At 45.3% G+C, this 15718-nt stretch overlaps 1 protein-coding gene across 5 annotated transcripts in view; it reads right to left on the bottom strand.

Annotated features, from left to right (window-relative positions):
* Nucleotides 1–15718, bottom strand: part of SAP30BP (SAP30 binding protein) — a 43544-nt gene that overhangs the window by 24241 nt on the left and 3585 nt on the right. For 4 of the 5 annotated variants that reach the window (XR_002731554.2, XR_002731553.3, XM_023211801.1 and 1 more), the window contains exon 3: nucleotides 13947–13994. The exons of the other annotated variant lie outside the window; for it this stretch is intronic. Coding sequence is in view for 2 of the 4 variants with exons in the window: in XM_023211801.1 (XP_023067569.1) it covers nucleotides 13947–13994 (48 nt within the window). In the remaining 2 variants the exon portion in view is untranslated. The remainder of the gene's footprint in view (nucleotides 1–13946; nucleotides 13995–15718) is intronic. 5 annotated transcript variants of the gene reach the window in all.

Here is a 15718-nt window from a genome sequence, read left to right as displayed (position 1 = left end):
CCAAATGCTAGGCAGGCTAGAGCATTCTCAACAGTTTAAGGCCCACATTACACTTCCAAGAGAAGGGTGGTAGATGGGTCACAAATCAGCAATGATCAAGGGCCATTTCCTTCTCTGTTCCTGGGTGAGTCATACTGTAATTCTGTTCCCTTCTAATCAGCACTCAAAAGATTACAGGGTAATCCCAGCACTTTGGGAGGCCAAGGCAGGCGGATCATGAGGTAAGGAGATCAAAACCTTCCTGGCTAACGTGGTGAAACCCCGTCTCTACTAAAAATACAAAAAAATTAGCCAGGTGTGGTGGCGGGTGCCTGTAGTCCCAGGTACTCGGGAGGCTGAGGCAGGAGAATGGCGTGAACCTGGGAGGCGGAGCTTGCAGTGAGCTGAGATCGCACCACTGGACTCCAGCCTGGGAGAGAGAGCAAGACTCCGTTTCAACAACAACAACCAAAAAAAAAAAAAAAAAAAAAGAGATTACAGGGTATGGGAGATAGAACACAGGGGCAGGTGGACTAATAAAACCAAGACTGAGGATGAAGCATATACTCTCCCACTCACATAGCACCCCATATGACACCCTAAACGTAGAACTCACTACAAGCTAACCACTATTCAAGTCTCACAATAACCCTATGAGGTAGACATTATTATTTCCATTTTGCACACAAGTAAACTGAGGTAAAACACAATGAAGCAGCTGACCCAATAAATGGCAATGTTGAAATTCAAGGCCAAATCTGTTTGGCTCCAAAGCCCAGTTATCCGGCTTCCCAACTTCCCACCTTCTCCCTCTAGACTAAGAGGCTGCAAAGGGCAGCAGTCTCTAGGAAGCTGTTGGTTTAACCACCGCGTAAGCCAACAACAAAGACCAAGGCGGAATAGCACCTCTGTAGGAATGATTCTCTAGCAGGTCAGACTGAAGCAGGTATTAAAAGCCTGGACTTAAGGGAAGACAGCCAGAATTATTATCTTTCAGCTATGACGACCAGGGGAAACAGCTCTAGAGTCCATGGGGCCCCAGTGAGTCACATCTGAGTTAACTTGTTCAGATGGGTTGGTCCTGCAGGTTTAATCACACAAACCGTGGGTGCTACCACCCTGTCCTTAGCCTAGAGACTTCCTGGAGACTCACAGAAAAAATGCTACGAAATCCTGAACTCTACTCAGTTCTTCTCCCTTCCTGGGTGAACAACCATGTGGACTTCCAATAAGAACACGAGCTTAAAGGATGAGTTATTCCTTCTGACCCAAGTAAAGAACATGGCCCGTTTCCTGTTCATCAGAGAACTTCATTAGAGGGAAACTGCAGACAGAGCATTCAACTATAAAAACCTATTCAGATTTTGCTAGTGTAATGTGCTTATTTCTGGATTTAACCTATATAGCTGAAGAAAATATGAGAATGAGGGAAATGATGTGAAAATCTGTGGAGCTAATGATTCGCGTCACCACTAGAACAAAACTTGGTGGATGTCAACTTTTGAGATCCAAAGTCCAAGCTTAAGCTCTGAGAGCTCCAGTTTGCTCTTCCATTCTGCAGAGTAACTCTCAGTTCTCAGGGCTCTCCAGCAGTGCATCAACAAAGGCACACAAACAACCTGTTTGCAATGGAGGTTTTTAAAAAAATCTCCATTTGGAATATTTTAAAAATTAAAATTTTTTTTTTGCCGGGCACCACGGTTCATGCTTATAATCCCGGCACTTTGGGAGGCTGAGGCAGGCAGATCACTTGAGGTCAGGAGTCTGAGACTAGCTTGGCCAATATGGTGAAATCCCAGCTCTACCAAAAAAAATACAAAAATTGGCCAGGCGTGGTGGTGTGCACCTATAGTCCCAGCTACTGGGGAGGCTGAGGCGGGAGAATTGCTTGAACCCCAGGAAGGAGGTTGCAGTGAGCTGAGATCATACCACTGCACTCCAGCCTGGACGACAGAGTGAGACTCCATCTCAAAAAAAATAAAAAATAAAAAATTTGTTTTTTCTTACAGCAGTTTTATTGAGATATAATTCATACCTTACAACTTTTTTTTTTTTTTTTTTTTTGAGACGGAGTCTCTCTCTGTCACCAGGCTAGAGTGCAGTGGCATGATCTCAGCTCACCGCAACCTCCGACTCCCTGGTTCAAGTGATTCTCTTGCCTCAGTCTCCTGAGTAGCTAGGATTACAGGCACGTGCCACCATGCCCGGCTAACTTTTGTATTTTTATTTTTTTTATTTTTTTGAGATGGAGTCTCGCTCTGTTGCCGGGGCTGGAGTGCAGTGGCCAGATCTCAGCTCATTGCAAGCTCCGCCTCCCGGGTTCATGCCATTCTCCTGCCTCAGCCTCCCGAGTAGCTGGGACTACAGGCGCCCGCCACCTCGCCCGGCTAGTTTTTTGTATTTTTTAGTAGAGATGGGGTTTCACCGTGTTAGCCAGGATGGTCTCGATCTGCTGACCTCGTGATCCGCCCGTCTCGGCCTCCCAAAGTGCTGGGATTACAGGCTTGAGCCACCGCGCCCGGCCAATTTTTGTATTTTTAGTAGAGACGGGGTTTCACCATGTTGGCCAGGACAGTCTCGATCTCCTGACCTCGTAATTCACCCGCCTCGGCCTCCCAAAGTGCTAGGATTACAGGCATGAGCCACCGCACCTGGCCTCATATACCATACAATTCTTCAGTGTTCGTTTTTAACTGTTCATTTGTGTCATATTGCTATTATAATCACACAGTATAGCAAAACTGAAAATGTTTATATATAGATAGAGACAAAGCTGGATGCAAAACATATGTTATTATTGGCAAACATAAAAGAAGAATAAAAATGTTTGTACGAGCCTGGGTGTGGTGGCTCACGCCTGTAATCCCAACAATTTGGGAGGCCGAGGCGGGTGGATCACCTGAGGTCAGGAGTTCGACACCAGCCTGACCAACGTGGAGAAACCCTGTCTCTACTAAAAAATACTCAAAATTAGCCAGGTGTGGTGGTGCATGCCTGTAATTCCAGCTACTCGGGAGGCTGAGGCAGGAGAATCGCTTGAACCAGGGAGGTGGAGGTTGCAGTGAACCGAGCTCATGCCACTGCACTCCAGCCTGGGCGACAAGATTAAAACTCCGTCTCAAAAAAAAAAAAAAAAAAAAGTTGTACGGTTAGCATCATGGGATTAGGTGATTTTTATCCTTTTGCAACATATTCAATCTTGCTACAATAATTTGACAAAAATAAAAATAAACACAAATTGTATTTTTATAAAAATGTAACTCTGTCCATTAAAAACAAAGTCCAAGCTTAAGCTCTGAGAGCTCCAGTTTGCTCTTCCATTGGGCAGAGTAATTCTCAGTTCTCAGGGCTCTCCAGCAGTGCATCAACAAAGGCACACAAACAACCTGTTTGCAATGCTGCAAAAGCACTCGGGACTCCTATCTCATACCACATCGCATACCCTCCTAAACATCCTTCAGGAGGAATGCAACCCTTTGCTGCTTGTTTATGAAAAGCAACAGCATCTTCCTTTCAGATCCCAGAGTCCTGGAAGGGCAGCAAATACACCAGGAGCCCAGATGGGAAACACTTGTGCTCTGCAGCTACCCTGCAGAAGCTGTCCATGTTCTGGAGCCTGTGTTCAATAAAGAGAATATAAGATTTCAGCCTGCAATGCTGCCTGCATGCAATTGCTGGTAGGCTCCTCAAAGTTCTTCCTACAATCAGCAGTCAACAACAAATTCCTGGGAGATGAGCCCCTCAGGCAGTTTTCAGATATCTGATTTTGGTACTTCAAAAGATCAGTAGTAATGCAAGGACAGTGGGAAAGAGTTGAGAGGAGAGTGAGTGAGGGAATTACCGAGTCAGCTCTGCCCAAAACAAATCCTCGTCTAGACTGTGAGTCAGTAACTCCAGTCAACTGGGAGACCTGGTCTTCTTCAGGGTGGATGTGAACAGCCACTGAGGCAGAGAACCACTCACCCGGCCGAGCCTCCAGAGAAGGCTAAGTGAGGACTTATCAAAACCCCAATCTGGAAGTCTAAGACAATCTGCTGCCACAGTTCCCAAACTGTTACCTGGGGTAACCCAGCAAACTCACAAAGGTGCCACAGGATATTTAACAAAACTGTTACAGGAAACACAGCCTTACTCCACATGTCCCATACCACACACACACTTACATATATTTTTTTAAGCAGCTACTGAATTGTGAGGACAGTAATACTTATTGTCAGAAGCTAATGATGTAAGAAACAGAACCATTTGTTAGGCATTTTTTTTTCTTTTTTTTTCAGACAGGGTCTTGGTCTGCCATCCAGGCTGGAGTGCAGTGGTGCAGATCTCGGCTCACGGCAACCTCCGCCTCCCAGGACCAAATGATCCTCCCATCTCAACCTCCCAAGTAGCTGGGACTACAGGCACACGCCACCATGCCTAGCTAACTTTTGTAGTTTTTGTAGAGACGGGTTTCACCATGTTGCCCAGGCTGGTCTCAAACTCCTGTGCTCAAGCAATTAATTCTCCTGCCTCGGGTATCCCCAAGTGCTGGGATTACAGGTGTGAGCTCAGCCGTCAGGCATTTCTTCTGGTTCTGGAGGTCTGTGAAAACTATGGAGATACAAAGGGCAGTGAGCCAAGAAACTGTGGCACCTTCTGACCTACAGGATGAGGGCATATAATCGGACTTAGTTACACTGCAAAGGCCAAGCACTGCTAACAAGTGCACTGTACACTGTGGAAAGCACCTTCATGTACATTCTCTCACGCCGCAGTCATCACCACCTTGTAAAGCGGGTCTCACGGCCCTCACTGCCCAGATGGAGCCGAGTGAAGCTTAAGTTATAGGCCTGTGGTTTCACAGCCAGAGGCCAGGGCACAACCCTGGTCTTCGGACCACGAGTCCACCAGACCAGCTCTAAGTTGTTTGTGAACTCCGCATTTTAGTACTACTTTAGGGATCTAAGAATTTTAAAAATGTCTTCTTTTAACTGGGGTTATACACGCCTTTAAAAAAAATGCCAGAATAATTCCCCCCAACCCCCACCTGATGCCACCTCCTTGACCCAGAAAACGGAACTTTGTTTTTACAGATGTGCACTCCTGGGCCGGGAGGATTCTTTTCCTAGATCAGCACCTCAGGGAGGCCAGCGATCCCAGTTCCTCCCAGTTAGCTGGCAACAGGCTGCTCCATCTTTCTTGCTCCAGGCCCTCAATCCCCATGTTTGTTTTCAAAGGAAGGGTGTGTCAGGGACAGTGAGTGAGTGGAAACAGCTTCATCCACAGGAACTGCAGGAGTGGAGAAAAAAATAAACAAGGGAAACCGTCCAGGGCAACCAAGGTAAAAATGGACAAAGGAGAGTGGCGAAAGGGATGCTCGAGTGCCAAAGGTAAACAGGGGGAGGAAGCACTTCAGCCTTCAGGCAGGCACACCTTTCCCGGAGTGAGGTGCTGGCCCCAAGACTGTCATTTCTGCTCTTTTTCCAGAACAGCAGTGCCACCTCCTGTTAATTTGCTGCTCACAGAAAAGGTAAAACCAGAAACTTGAAGTTAGAGACAAAAAAATAATGGAACAGAAGTACCAAAGCTTGTTTCCTATGCAACGCCCAGCCTCCTTCTCCAATCTCCTGTTCACTAGTTTGGGGCAAACTCAACACCTGCAGAGCCCAATCCCTGTTGCCCCAACCTAAAGGACAGGACCAAAGGCTCCCTGCACAGGTGGGCCAGGTTAGTTCTTACTCACGCTCCCAAACGTGGGACTCTGCGTTCACAGGTAACCCCAAACATCAGAGCAATACAAGCTAGGGCAATTCCACAGTCTGTGCATTTTTTTTTTTTTTTTTTTGAGACGGAGTCTCGCTCTGTTGCCCAGACTGGAGTGCAGTGGCGTGATCTCGGCTCACTGCAAGCTCTGCCTCCTACGTTCACGCCATTCTCCCACCTCAGCCTCCGAGTAGCTGGGACTACAGGCGCCCGCCACCATGCCCAGCTAATTTTTTGTATTTTTAGTACAGACGGGGTTTCACTGGGTTAGCCAGGATAGTCTCAATCTTCTGGCCTCGTGATCTGCCCGTTTCAGCCTCCCAAAGTGCAGGGATTACAGGCATGAGCCACTGCACCGGCCCAGTCTGTGCATATTTTAAAGTCATCAGATTATAATCAAGTCAGAGAATACTCAACTTTGCTTATGTATAATGCCCAAGTCCTTTCCTAGGGGGTTCCCAGGGAACTCCTTGGCGTTTAATCCAATCTCTACCCACGCATTTCTTTTATGATGTTGATGACAAGTCATTTCTTAAAACTTGCCTGAGGCAGGTGGATCACGAGGTCAGAAGATCAGGACCATCCTGGCTAATACGGTAAAACCCCGTCTCTACTAAAAATACAAAAAATTAGCCAGGCATGGTGGCGGGCGCCTGTAGTCCCAGCTAGTAGGGAGGCTGAGGCAGGAGAATGGCATGAACCTGGGAGGCGGAGCTTGCAGTGAGCCAAGATCATGGCACTGCACTCCAGCCTGGACGACAGAGTGAGACTCCGTCCCAAAGAAAACTAACAACAACAACAAAAAACCACAAAAAACTTCCCTGAAAAACCTCTAGAGACAGGGAGCTCACTACCTTATGAAACAGCTCAACCACTTTTGGCCAGAGATCACAAAAGGTCCTTTGTTATGTGAAGGTAAACTGTGGAATTCTACGCGCAGCTTCCGGTCTGCCTCAGGCTGCCTTAGCCTTTCCCTCAGCAGACCTTCAGACACCTGAGCGCAACCCCGGCTTTTCCCGAGTCTTCTCTCTTCCAGCTCTACCTTTTCCTCAGGTGATGTGCTTTTGAGTCCCCTCATCTTGACTCATCTTTATGACTGCTCTTCTCTGAGCGCACTCCAGTTTAAAACATGGAATCTGCTCTTCCAAAACAGGCCGACGACATGGTGTGACCACCCTGGGAAGTGTGCACAGGAGGAACTGGAAACGAAGGTCAGTTCAGCCAATGCTACTGAACAAAGACACGCCCGACATACTGAGCCGAGCGCAGCCAGCCCGCTGGATCCGTGGTTTCGAATCCATGGCCAAAACCCACCTCCAGTTGAAAGAGTGTGTGTGTGTGCGCGCGTGTGTGTAATCGCGTCTGTGCTGACCATGTCAGACTTTTTTGCTTGTGTCATTATTCCCTAAACACCACAGTCTAACAACTAGTTACAAAGCAGTTACATTATATCAAGTAGTATAAGATGATTTAAAGTATACAGAAGGATTCCCAAGGCTAAATGCAAATACTACACCATTTTATACCAGAGACTTGAGCATCTGGCGGGGGGTCCACAGATAGTGAGGGACAGCTGCGTTTTACTTTTACTTAGTTGAACCTTGTAAAATCAATGAGACAGATTTCAGGATGATTATTTTCCTGATGAGAAAAACTGAGGTTAAGGGACTTCCCCAAGAAAACCCTGGTCTCATTCCAGAGTTTGAACTCCTCCCCACTATGCCAGGGCTGAATCATCTCACTCTGAATACAACCCATCCTCAAAATGGCTCAAGACCCCATAAGGCTAACAACTTAACAGACATTTTCAGAGCAATAAAAACAGTTCTCAAACAACTATTGAATCACTGACCCATGATTTCCGTTTTAGAATAACTGTAGTTTTTCTAAGGGGTCTGCAAAGTCAAAACTGTTTTAAGTCATTATTTTGTCTTTTTCATCGTGTTGACATTTGCACAAGCAATGGTGGGTAAACCGCTAAACTTTAGAACAAATTGAGGCGGCAGTACTAAACTGTAGCCGTAGTCATTATATGCTCAGTTGATTTAAAAAAAACGGCTGGGTGCAATCCCATGGGATTCCCATGCCTGTAATCCCAGCACTTTGAGAGGCTGAGGTGGGCACATCACTTGAGGCCAGGAGTTCCAGACCAGTCTCACCAACATGGTGAAACCCCAACTCTACAAAAAAACAAAATACAAAAATTAGCCAGGCATGGTGGTACATGACTGTAATCCCAGCTACTCGGGAAGCTGAGGCAGGAGAATCGCTGGGAGGTGAAGGTTGCAGTGGGCTGAGATTGCACCACTGCACTCCAGCATGGGCAACAAAGCGAAACTTAGTTTTTTAAAAAAAAGCCAGTTTCACTTAAGAACTGTCTGCCATAGGCCGGGCGTGGTGGCTCACGACGTCTGTAATCCCAGCACTTTGGGAGGCTGAGGAGGGCGATCACGAGGTCAGGAGTTCGAGACCAGCATGGCCAACATGGTGAAACCCTGTCTCTACTAAAAAGACAAAAATGAGCCAGCCACGGTGGCGCGTGCCTGTAGTCCCAGCTACTCAGGAAGCTGAGGCAGGAGAATCGCTTGAACCTGGAAGGCAGAGGTTGCAGCGAGCCGAGATTGTGCCACTGCACTTCAGCTTGGGCAAGAGAGTGTCTCAAAAAAAAAAAAAAAGTTCTGCCAGAACAGTAAAAATGATTAGTTTTCTGACATCTTGACATTGGAAAATACATCTCCTTAATATTTTGGGCACTGACATGAGAGGCATGCATAAATACCTCTGAGGCATAACAAAGTCAGATAAATGTCTCAGGGAAAAGTACACACAGCAATGCCCCCTTATCCCTGGGTTATACGTTCCAAGACTCCCAGTAGATGCCTGGAACCTCTGATAGTACTAGCCCTACACATACTATGTTTTTTCCCTATACATACATATCTATGATAAAGTTTAATTTATAAACTAGTAAGAGATTAACAACAATAATTAGAAAGATATACTGTAATAAAAGCTACGTGAATGTGAATTCTCTCTCAAAATAGCTTACTGCATGTTAACATTTTCAGACTGCAGCTGACCTCAGGTTACTGAAGCCACGGAAAAGGACGGACTACCATTTGTGATTACTTCAGTTACCAGTTGAACTGGCATTTTTCTTCAGGAAACACCATTTATATTTGAAAGAATGACAAACTAGTTATCTAGACTTGGTTATTTGGCAGACATTTTCTCAAGACGAAAGCCTGTTACTTCAAGGAAAGCTCTGATAGTATATATTGAAAATGATAAAACTCAAGTTTTCAAACAAAAATTATTAGAAACACATTATCTTGAAAAATGTGTGGCCGGGTGCGATGGCTCACACCTGTAATCCCAGCACTTTGGGAGGCCGAGGCGGGCGGATCACCTGAGGTCAGGAGATCGAGATCATCCTGGCTAACACAGTGAAATCCCGTCTCTACCAAAAAAAAAAAAAAAAATTAGCTGGGTGCGGTGGCGGGCACCTATAGTCCCAGCTGCTAGGGAGGCTGAGGTAGGAGAATGGTGCGAACCTAGGAGGTGGAGCTTGCAGTGAGCCAAGATCACGCCACTGCACTCTAGCCTGGGCGACAGAGCGAGACTCCGTCTCAAAAAAAAAGAAAAAAAAAAAAAAAGAAAAATGTGTTGCTCCTTATTGTGGGCTTGCTAAAAGGTTTCTAACATTTAATGATTTTCCGATGAGATCAGTTACGTCACTAAAAAATGCTACTTTTTTGATACCACAGAACAAAACGTGTCAACATTAAGATCTGTATAACTCGGTAAACCATCCATTTTCAAATCACCAGTGCCTGATGATATAAAATCATGTATGGGTAAAAGACCCATTCAAAGGGCAAGACAGACCAGTGGATTTTAGGGAAGCAGAATACAAAGTTCACTGGTAAGGGTTCACATTCCATGATATAACTAATCTTTCAAGGAAACTATTACCTGTTGAGTTCTGATAAAGTATCAAAGAAGAATACCTATAATGACCTGAATGTAAAAGCATTTATACATACCCAGTCATATTCTATTAAGCCAGACACTAAAGATTTGTAAAATGGTGACACAGTGCCACTCTTTGCATTAACATTTTTTGGGAAATACTTAGTTTTTCTAAAAATGTTACTTATGTTAATACGTAATAGGTTTGTTTGAGACAAGGTCTCAGTCTGTCACCCAGGCTGGAGTGCAGTGACAAGATCACAGCTCACTGCAACCTCTACCTCCCAGGCTCAAGTGATCCTCCCACCTCAGCCTCTTGAGTAGCTGGGACCAGAGGCATGCACCGCCACACCCGGCTAATTTTTGCATTTTTTATAGAGATGGGGTTTTATCACGTTGCCCAGGTTGGTCTCAAACTCCTGGGCTCAATAAATCTGCCTACCTTGGCCTCCCAAAGTGCTGCAATTACAGGCACGAGTCACTATGGCTGGCCCGGGTTTGTTATTTTAAAATAAATAATTTAAAATTTTCTCAGTTTTGACTTATAAAATAGTAAACATCATAGACGAAACCAAAATGAACAAAAACTCTGAGATCTTCAATTTTTAATTGTGTAATGTTTTGAGAACTACTGAAAAAAAATTAAAAGATCTTAAAAAACCAAAGCAGAGGCCGGGCGTGTTGGCTCACGCCTGTAATCTCAGCACTTTGGGAGGCTGAGGTGGGCAGATAACGAGGTCAGGAGATCAAGACCATCCTGGCCAACATGGCGAAACCCCGTCTCTACTAAAAATACAAAAATTAGCTGGGCGACATGGCATGTGTCTGTAATCCCAGCTACTCAGGAGGCTGAGGCAGGAGAATCGCTTGAATCTGGGAGGCAGAGGTTGTAGTGAGACAAGATTGCACCACTGCACTCCAGCCTGGGCAACAAGAGCGAAACTCCTACTCAAAAACAAAACAAAAAAACCCAACAAAAAACCAAAGTAGAAAGGAGAATGCCATCTAGTGGACACGACAATTATGACAGTAATCTAATTGTTAAAATAAACAACACTTCTAACGCAGATCCACACTTGTAACATATTCTATTGTCAGAAACTTCGTATGTTCATGTGCAGTGGGCCTGGTGGCTCACACCTGTAATCCCAGCACTTTGGGAAGCCAATGTCAGCAGACTGCTTGAGCCCAGGAGTTCAAGACCAGCCGGCGCAACATGGCAAAACCCTTTCTCTCAACAAAAAACAAAAAAAATTGCCAAGTGTGATGGCACACACCTGTAGTCCCAGCTGTTTGGGAGGCTGAGGTGGGAGGATTAATTAAGCCTGGCAGGTTGTGGCCACAGTAAGCTATGATGGCGCCACCGCACTCTAGCCTACGTGACAAAGTGAGACTCCATCTGAAAAAACAAACAAAAAAAACCCAAAAAACTTCACATGCTTAAAGCAGAATGTTCAAAATTAAGAGTTTTTAATGTAAAAAATATTGTTACACATCAATTTTTAAAAATGTGGGCTGGGCACAGTGGCTCATGCCTGTAATCCCAGCACTTTGGGAGGCTAAGGCAGGCCTATCACTTGAAGCCATGAGTTCAAGACCAGCCTGGCCAACATGGTGAAACCCTGTCTCTATTAAAAATACAAAAAATTAGCTGGGCGTGGCAGCTCACACCTGTAATCCCAGCTACTCAGGAAGCTGAGATAGGAGAATCACTTGAACCCAGGAGGCGGAGGCTACAGTGAGCCGAGATCACACCATGCACTCCAGCCTGAGCGACAGAGCAAGACTGTCTCAAAAAAATAAATAAATAAAATAAAATAAATAAAAATAAAATGTAAATGTGCCAGAGAGCTCTGGATTTCAGGTATATGCTATGTGGAAGACAGTCTGAGGCCAGCTCAAGCAGAAAGATGACAGGGCCAGGAGTAAGATAAGAGTATCACAGAAGATTCATGCTGGGGATCATTTGTAGTCCTTGGAGAAGACACGAGGACTCCTAAAGGCCTGGCAGCCACTGGGGATTGGAGAACACTGAAGCTGGCAAGCTCTATCTAAATCCTTCTCCATCACCCTCCAAAAGAACTAAATCAAGTGACTTTGAGGGTTGGATTTTTTCTGATTTCTGAGGGCTCCTCAAGAGGAATGGAAATTATTCCATGAAAACTTTTCATTCCACAGTAAGACTTCAAATGCACAGGAGTGAATGAGGAACAGCGAAGCACATCAGTCAGGGAGCAGGCAGGAACGACGGGGCTGTCAGCCATGATGTGGGGCTGAGAAGGGAAGCCTAAGCACAAAAGGTATTTCCACAATCTTCCCAGCTTCACCTTTTCTGGGTCCCTCCCACCTCGTTCTTTAGTGACTGCTATCAGACAGTAGTCAAGTCTGTTTTGTGTTTCATGTGGCCCTTACCTTGACTCACAAAGCCATGTCATTTCCCCAAGGATCTGATGCCTGTATCACAGGATTTTAGAAGGGGTGACCGTTAAGTGTATGTACCCTTCTCTCCAGCCAACTTCCCCAGGAGGCCTTCCAGCCCTAAGAAAAAGATGCAACTGTACCCAGAAAGACTCTAGGACCCACATCCTCCTTTCCCTCCACAACCGAAACCCAAACACTTAATGGCTCCCTGAGCATGTTTTCCATGCAGGCTCCAAGTCCTATATACCCTAAATATTAGGACAGATAAGACTATCACTACTGAGTGTTTTCGTTCTGAAAGCCCGAGCAGAGCTGTGACTGACTTTGAACTATGGGGCCATGGGTCTGCCCATACCATCTTGCCAGTTCTCAGGCAGGGCGAGTTCTTTGGCCTGGGTTTCAGGTTTTTCACTCAGCATAGAAAGTAGGTTGCATCTACAGTTTTCAGGGGTTCTTTTTTTTCCCTCCTGCATGCTCATGCCAAAACTTTCTTTCTTGGTAAAACACACTCTTACCTTTCTCACTCACAACCTGTCATGATTTTAGTGGCTACACACAGTTCTATCCAATAACAGAATCAGCTCAAATATGGAACAGCTCACACCATATTTTCAAGTATATTACTGTTTTAGATTATAATTTGGCATACATCTCCTAAATTTTATTAGGTCATCTTGAAAGTTACAGCTGGTTTCCAAGCAGTTTTTTTTTTTTTTTTTTTTTTTCTGAGACAGATGCTTATTCTGTTGCCCAGGTTGGAGTGCATTGGCAGATCTTGGCTCACTGCAACCTCTGCCTCCCGGGTTCAAGTAATTCTCATGCCTCAGCTTCCCCAGTAGCTAGGATCACAGGTGCGCATCACCCACCAGTCTCACCAGTTAATTTTTATATTTTTAGTAGAGAAGGGGTTTCGCCATACTGGCTAGGCTGGTCTTGAACTCCTGACCTCAAGTGATCCGCCCACCTCGGCCTCCCAAAGTGCTGGGATTACAGGCGTGAGCCACCGCGCCTGGCCTCAAAGCAGTTTTTAACTGCAAAACGTGGTCCTTATTCCCCGGAGGTCTAGAGTGATAGAATTAAGTCTTTTTCTTTGGGGGCATGGGCAGGGGGGAAGTTTTTCCTCATAAAGAAATGACTCTTCAACAAGTACACATTTCTAATGGCCAATGCACAGCACAGCAGCTTAACCAACACAAGGGTGTCTTAACCTTCACGACAGATCATTAAGGAATGTGATAGGAATTGCTACAAACTACTCTTGGCTGCTACTAGGATGGAACTATGAGAATAGTTATGTTGTTCTGAAAAAGACCATTCCGCACAGCTTGCCCAAAAGTGGATGGACACACCCCCGGGAAAATGAGAATTAGACCCACCATCCCCGAGAGCTGGGGAGAGGCCTCATTTTGGTCTGACCTTCTTATAGCCTGTTGTTCACTTCTAGATGACTAAAGAGAACCCAAAGCACGCGAGGCGGCCTTTACACCTTTCCGAGTCTAGAAACAGACTAATCCACCTGCAGGGCAGAGACACTTAAAGCCCCACCTGGGATGCAGAATGCAAGTGGGTTGTTGGACTCAGCCATGCCTCTCGCCTTTCTAGTCAGGAGATATGGCACAATCTGAAAGGCTGGAAATCCAATGTGTCTCAGGATTTGTTCATTCCCGAGTCGTCTCCAGGTTCTTTCTTTATAGTTTATTTTATCCCAGAAAATGTCCACACAGTTGCACAGTTTGTCAGTGGGACAGATCTTGACCAGGCATACAAACTGAGCCATAATGTTCAAACACCTTGTTTGCATCCAGCCACCCACCACAGCCAACACCAAATACCTTTGGGTCATCAGCCTCAGGTTTTTCAGTCTCTGAATCGTCATCTTCCTACAAGACAAAGAATTTAGAGGATTAAGCTTAAAGGAGCGGGCCTGAGGAGTCTCACATGCATAACTAGAGGCTGCAGCAAACAGCCCATTTACCCAGCTGGGGTCATCCCACCAAGAATCCCTCCCTACCATATAACTCAGAACCAGAGAAAAATAAGGGGAAAAAGAGGTATTCTGGGGGGGAAAAAAACCAAAAAAGCATCAGCAGCTCAAAGTCAAGTTACTCTAGTGGTGAGACAGTCCACATCAATGAAGATGCCCGAGTTAAAAATCACATACATAAAAATGGAGAAAGATTGCAATATGTTTCAGGAAAGAGTAAGATCAGGCCACACAATAAAACAGGCATCATGTTTCCACTGAATTATCAGTTATTTCAAACCAGGATTATGAGCCTTCTTTGTTTTTCTTATACATATGTACCTCAGACTCAGACCTACTGTAACACTGTTCAACGCCAAGTGCCAAGGCTCACACACAGCTATATCACAGCACAACCAGCATTTGCACTAACATCAACACAGGAAGGTAGGCATCAAATGACCAGAGCAAGTGACCTGGGAAAGGCAGGACTAAAGGGCAATGCCCAACCTTTCAGGAGTCCCAGTTGAGTGGGCTCTGCCTCCACCCAAGTGCTCCCAGAACTGCCAAAGACCGATTCTACCCAGTCCTGTTCCTTATCCAAATGAGGTCAGCCTGACACAAAGGATCACAAATGGTAAGACATTCTCCAAAGTGAGCCCGCCATTCCACTGAACACTAACGCTGATGCTATGAAGGTCAAAGGTCAGGAGCAGATGCTGGACCAGCTACCTTATTAGCTGGCTAAATCCATGTCACCTTCACTACCCAGAACACTCCCAATCCACAGAATCCTTTAACTAAATACCCAGGAAAAAATGGTTTCATTTGAAACTGCTATTTTCAACAAAGCTACACTTCAGCCCAAATGTTACAGAGCACTCCATATATTAATATAAATACCACTCGAGATTTGAACAAACTAGACTGATGATATGGAGACTTAACTGTCCTGTAAGGTGCCAGTGAGTCCAAGGCTTTAAACGCAATCTCCATAATCTCCTTAAAATGAAATCAGCCATGCCAAATAAACAGAGATGGAGCTCAAATACAATCACATTTCAGAATCTCTACAATAAGAGCTGATGAGAGGATTTTACTAAAATATGAAATGAAGCTTAAACATGATGAAAATTCTAAGCAAAGCAAATATGAAACACTTCAAAAACACATTATGCAAATGTACTAAAGAGTTATGAATATTAAGCCAGAACGTGTGTACTTCAGAAAAGTCAGAAAACAACTTGCAAAACTTTTCTGAATAATTTCAGTCAACTCTGAATTATCAGTATTAATGGATGGGGCTGGCCGGGCGCGGTGGCTCAAGCCTGTAATCCCAGCACTTTGGGAGGCCGAGACGGGCGGATCACGAGGTCAGGAGATCGAGACCATCCTGGCGAACAAGGTGAAACCCCGTCTCTACTAAAAAATACAAAAAAAACTAGCCGGGCGAGGTGGCGGCGCCTGTAATCCCAGCCACTGGGGAGGCTGAGGCAGGAGAATGGCGTGAACCCGGGAGCTGGAGCTTGCAGTGAGCTGAGATCCGGCCACTGCACTCCAGCCTGGGCGACAGAGCGAGACTCCGTCTCAAAAAAAAAAAAAAAGAAAATTAACGGATGGGGCTAAAGGCATAAAAGTATC

Source organism: Piliocolobus tephrosceles, chromosome 16 (genome assembly GCF_002776525.5).
Source record: "Piliocolobus tephrosceles isolate RC106 chromosome 16, ASM277652v3, whole genome shotgun sequence".
In the NCBI taxonomy this organism is placed as follows: domain Eukaryota; kingdom Metazoa; phylum Chordata; class Mammalia; order Primates; family Cercopithecidae; genus Piliocolobus; species Piliocolobus tephrosceles.
This window is presented reverse-complemented; position numbering and strand designations above follow the sequence as displayed.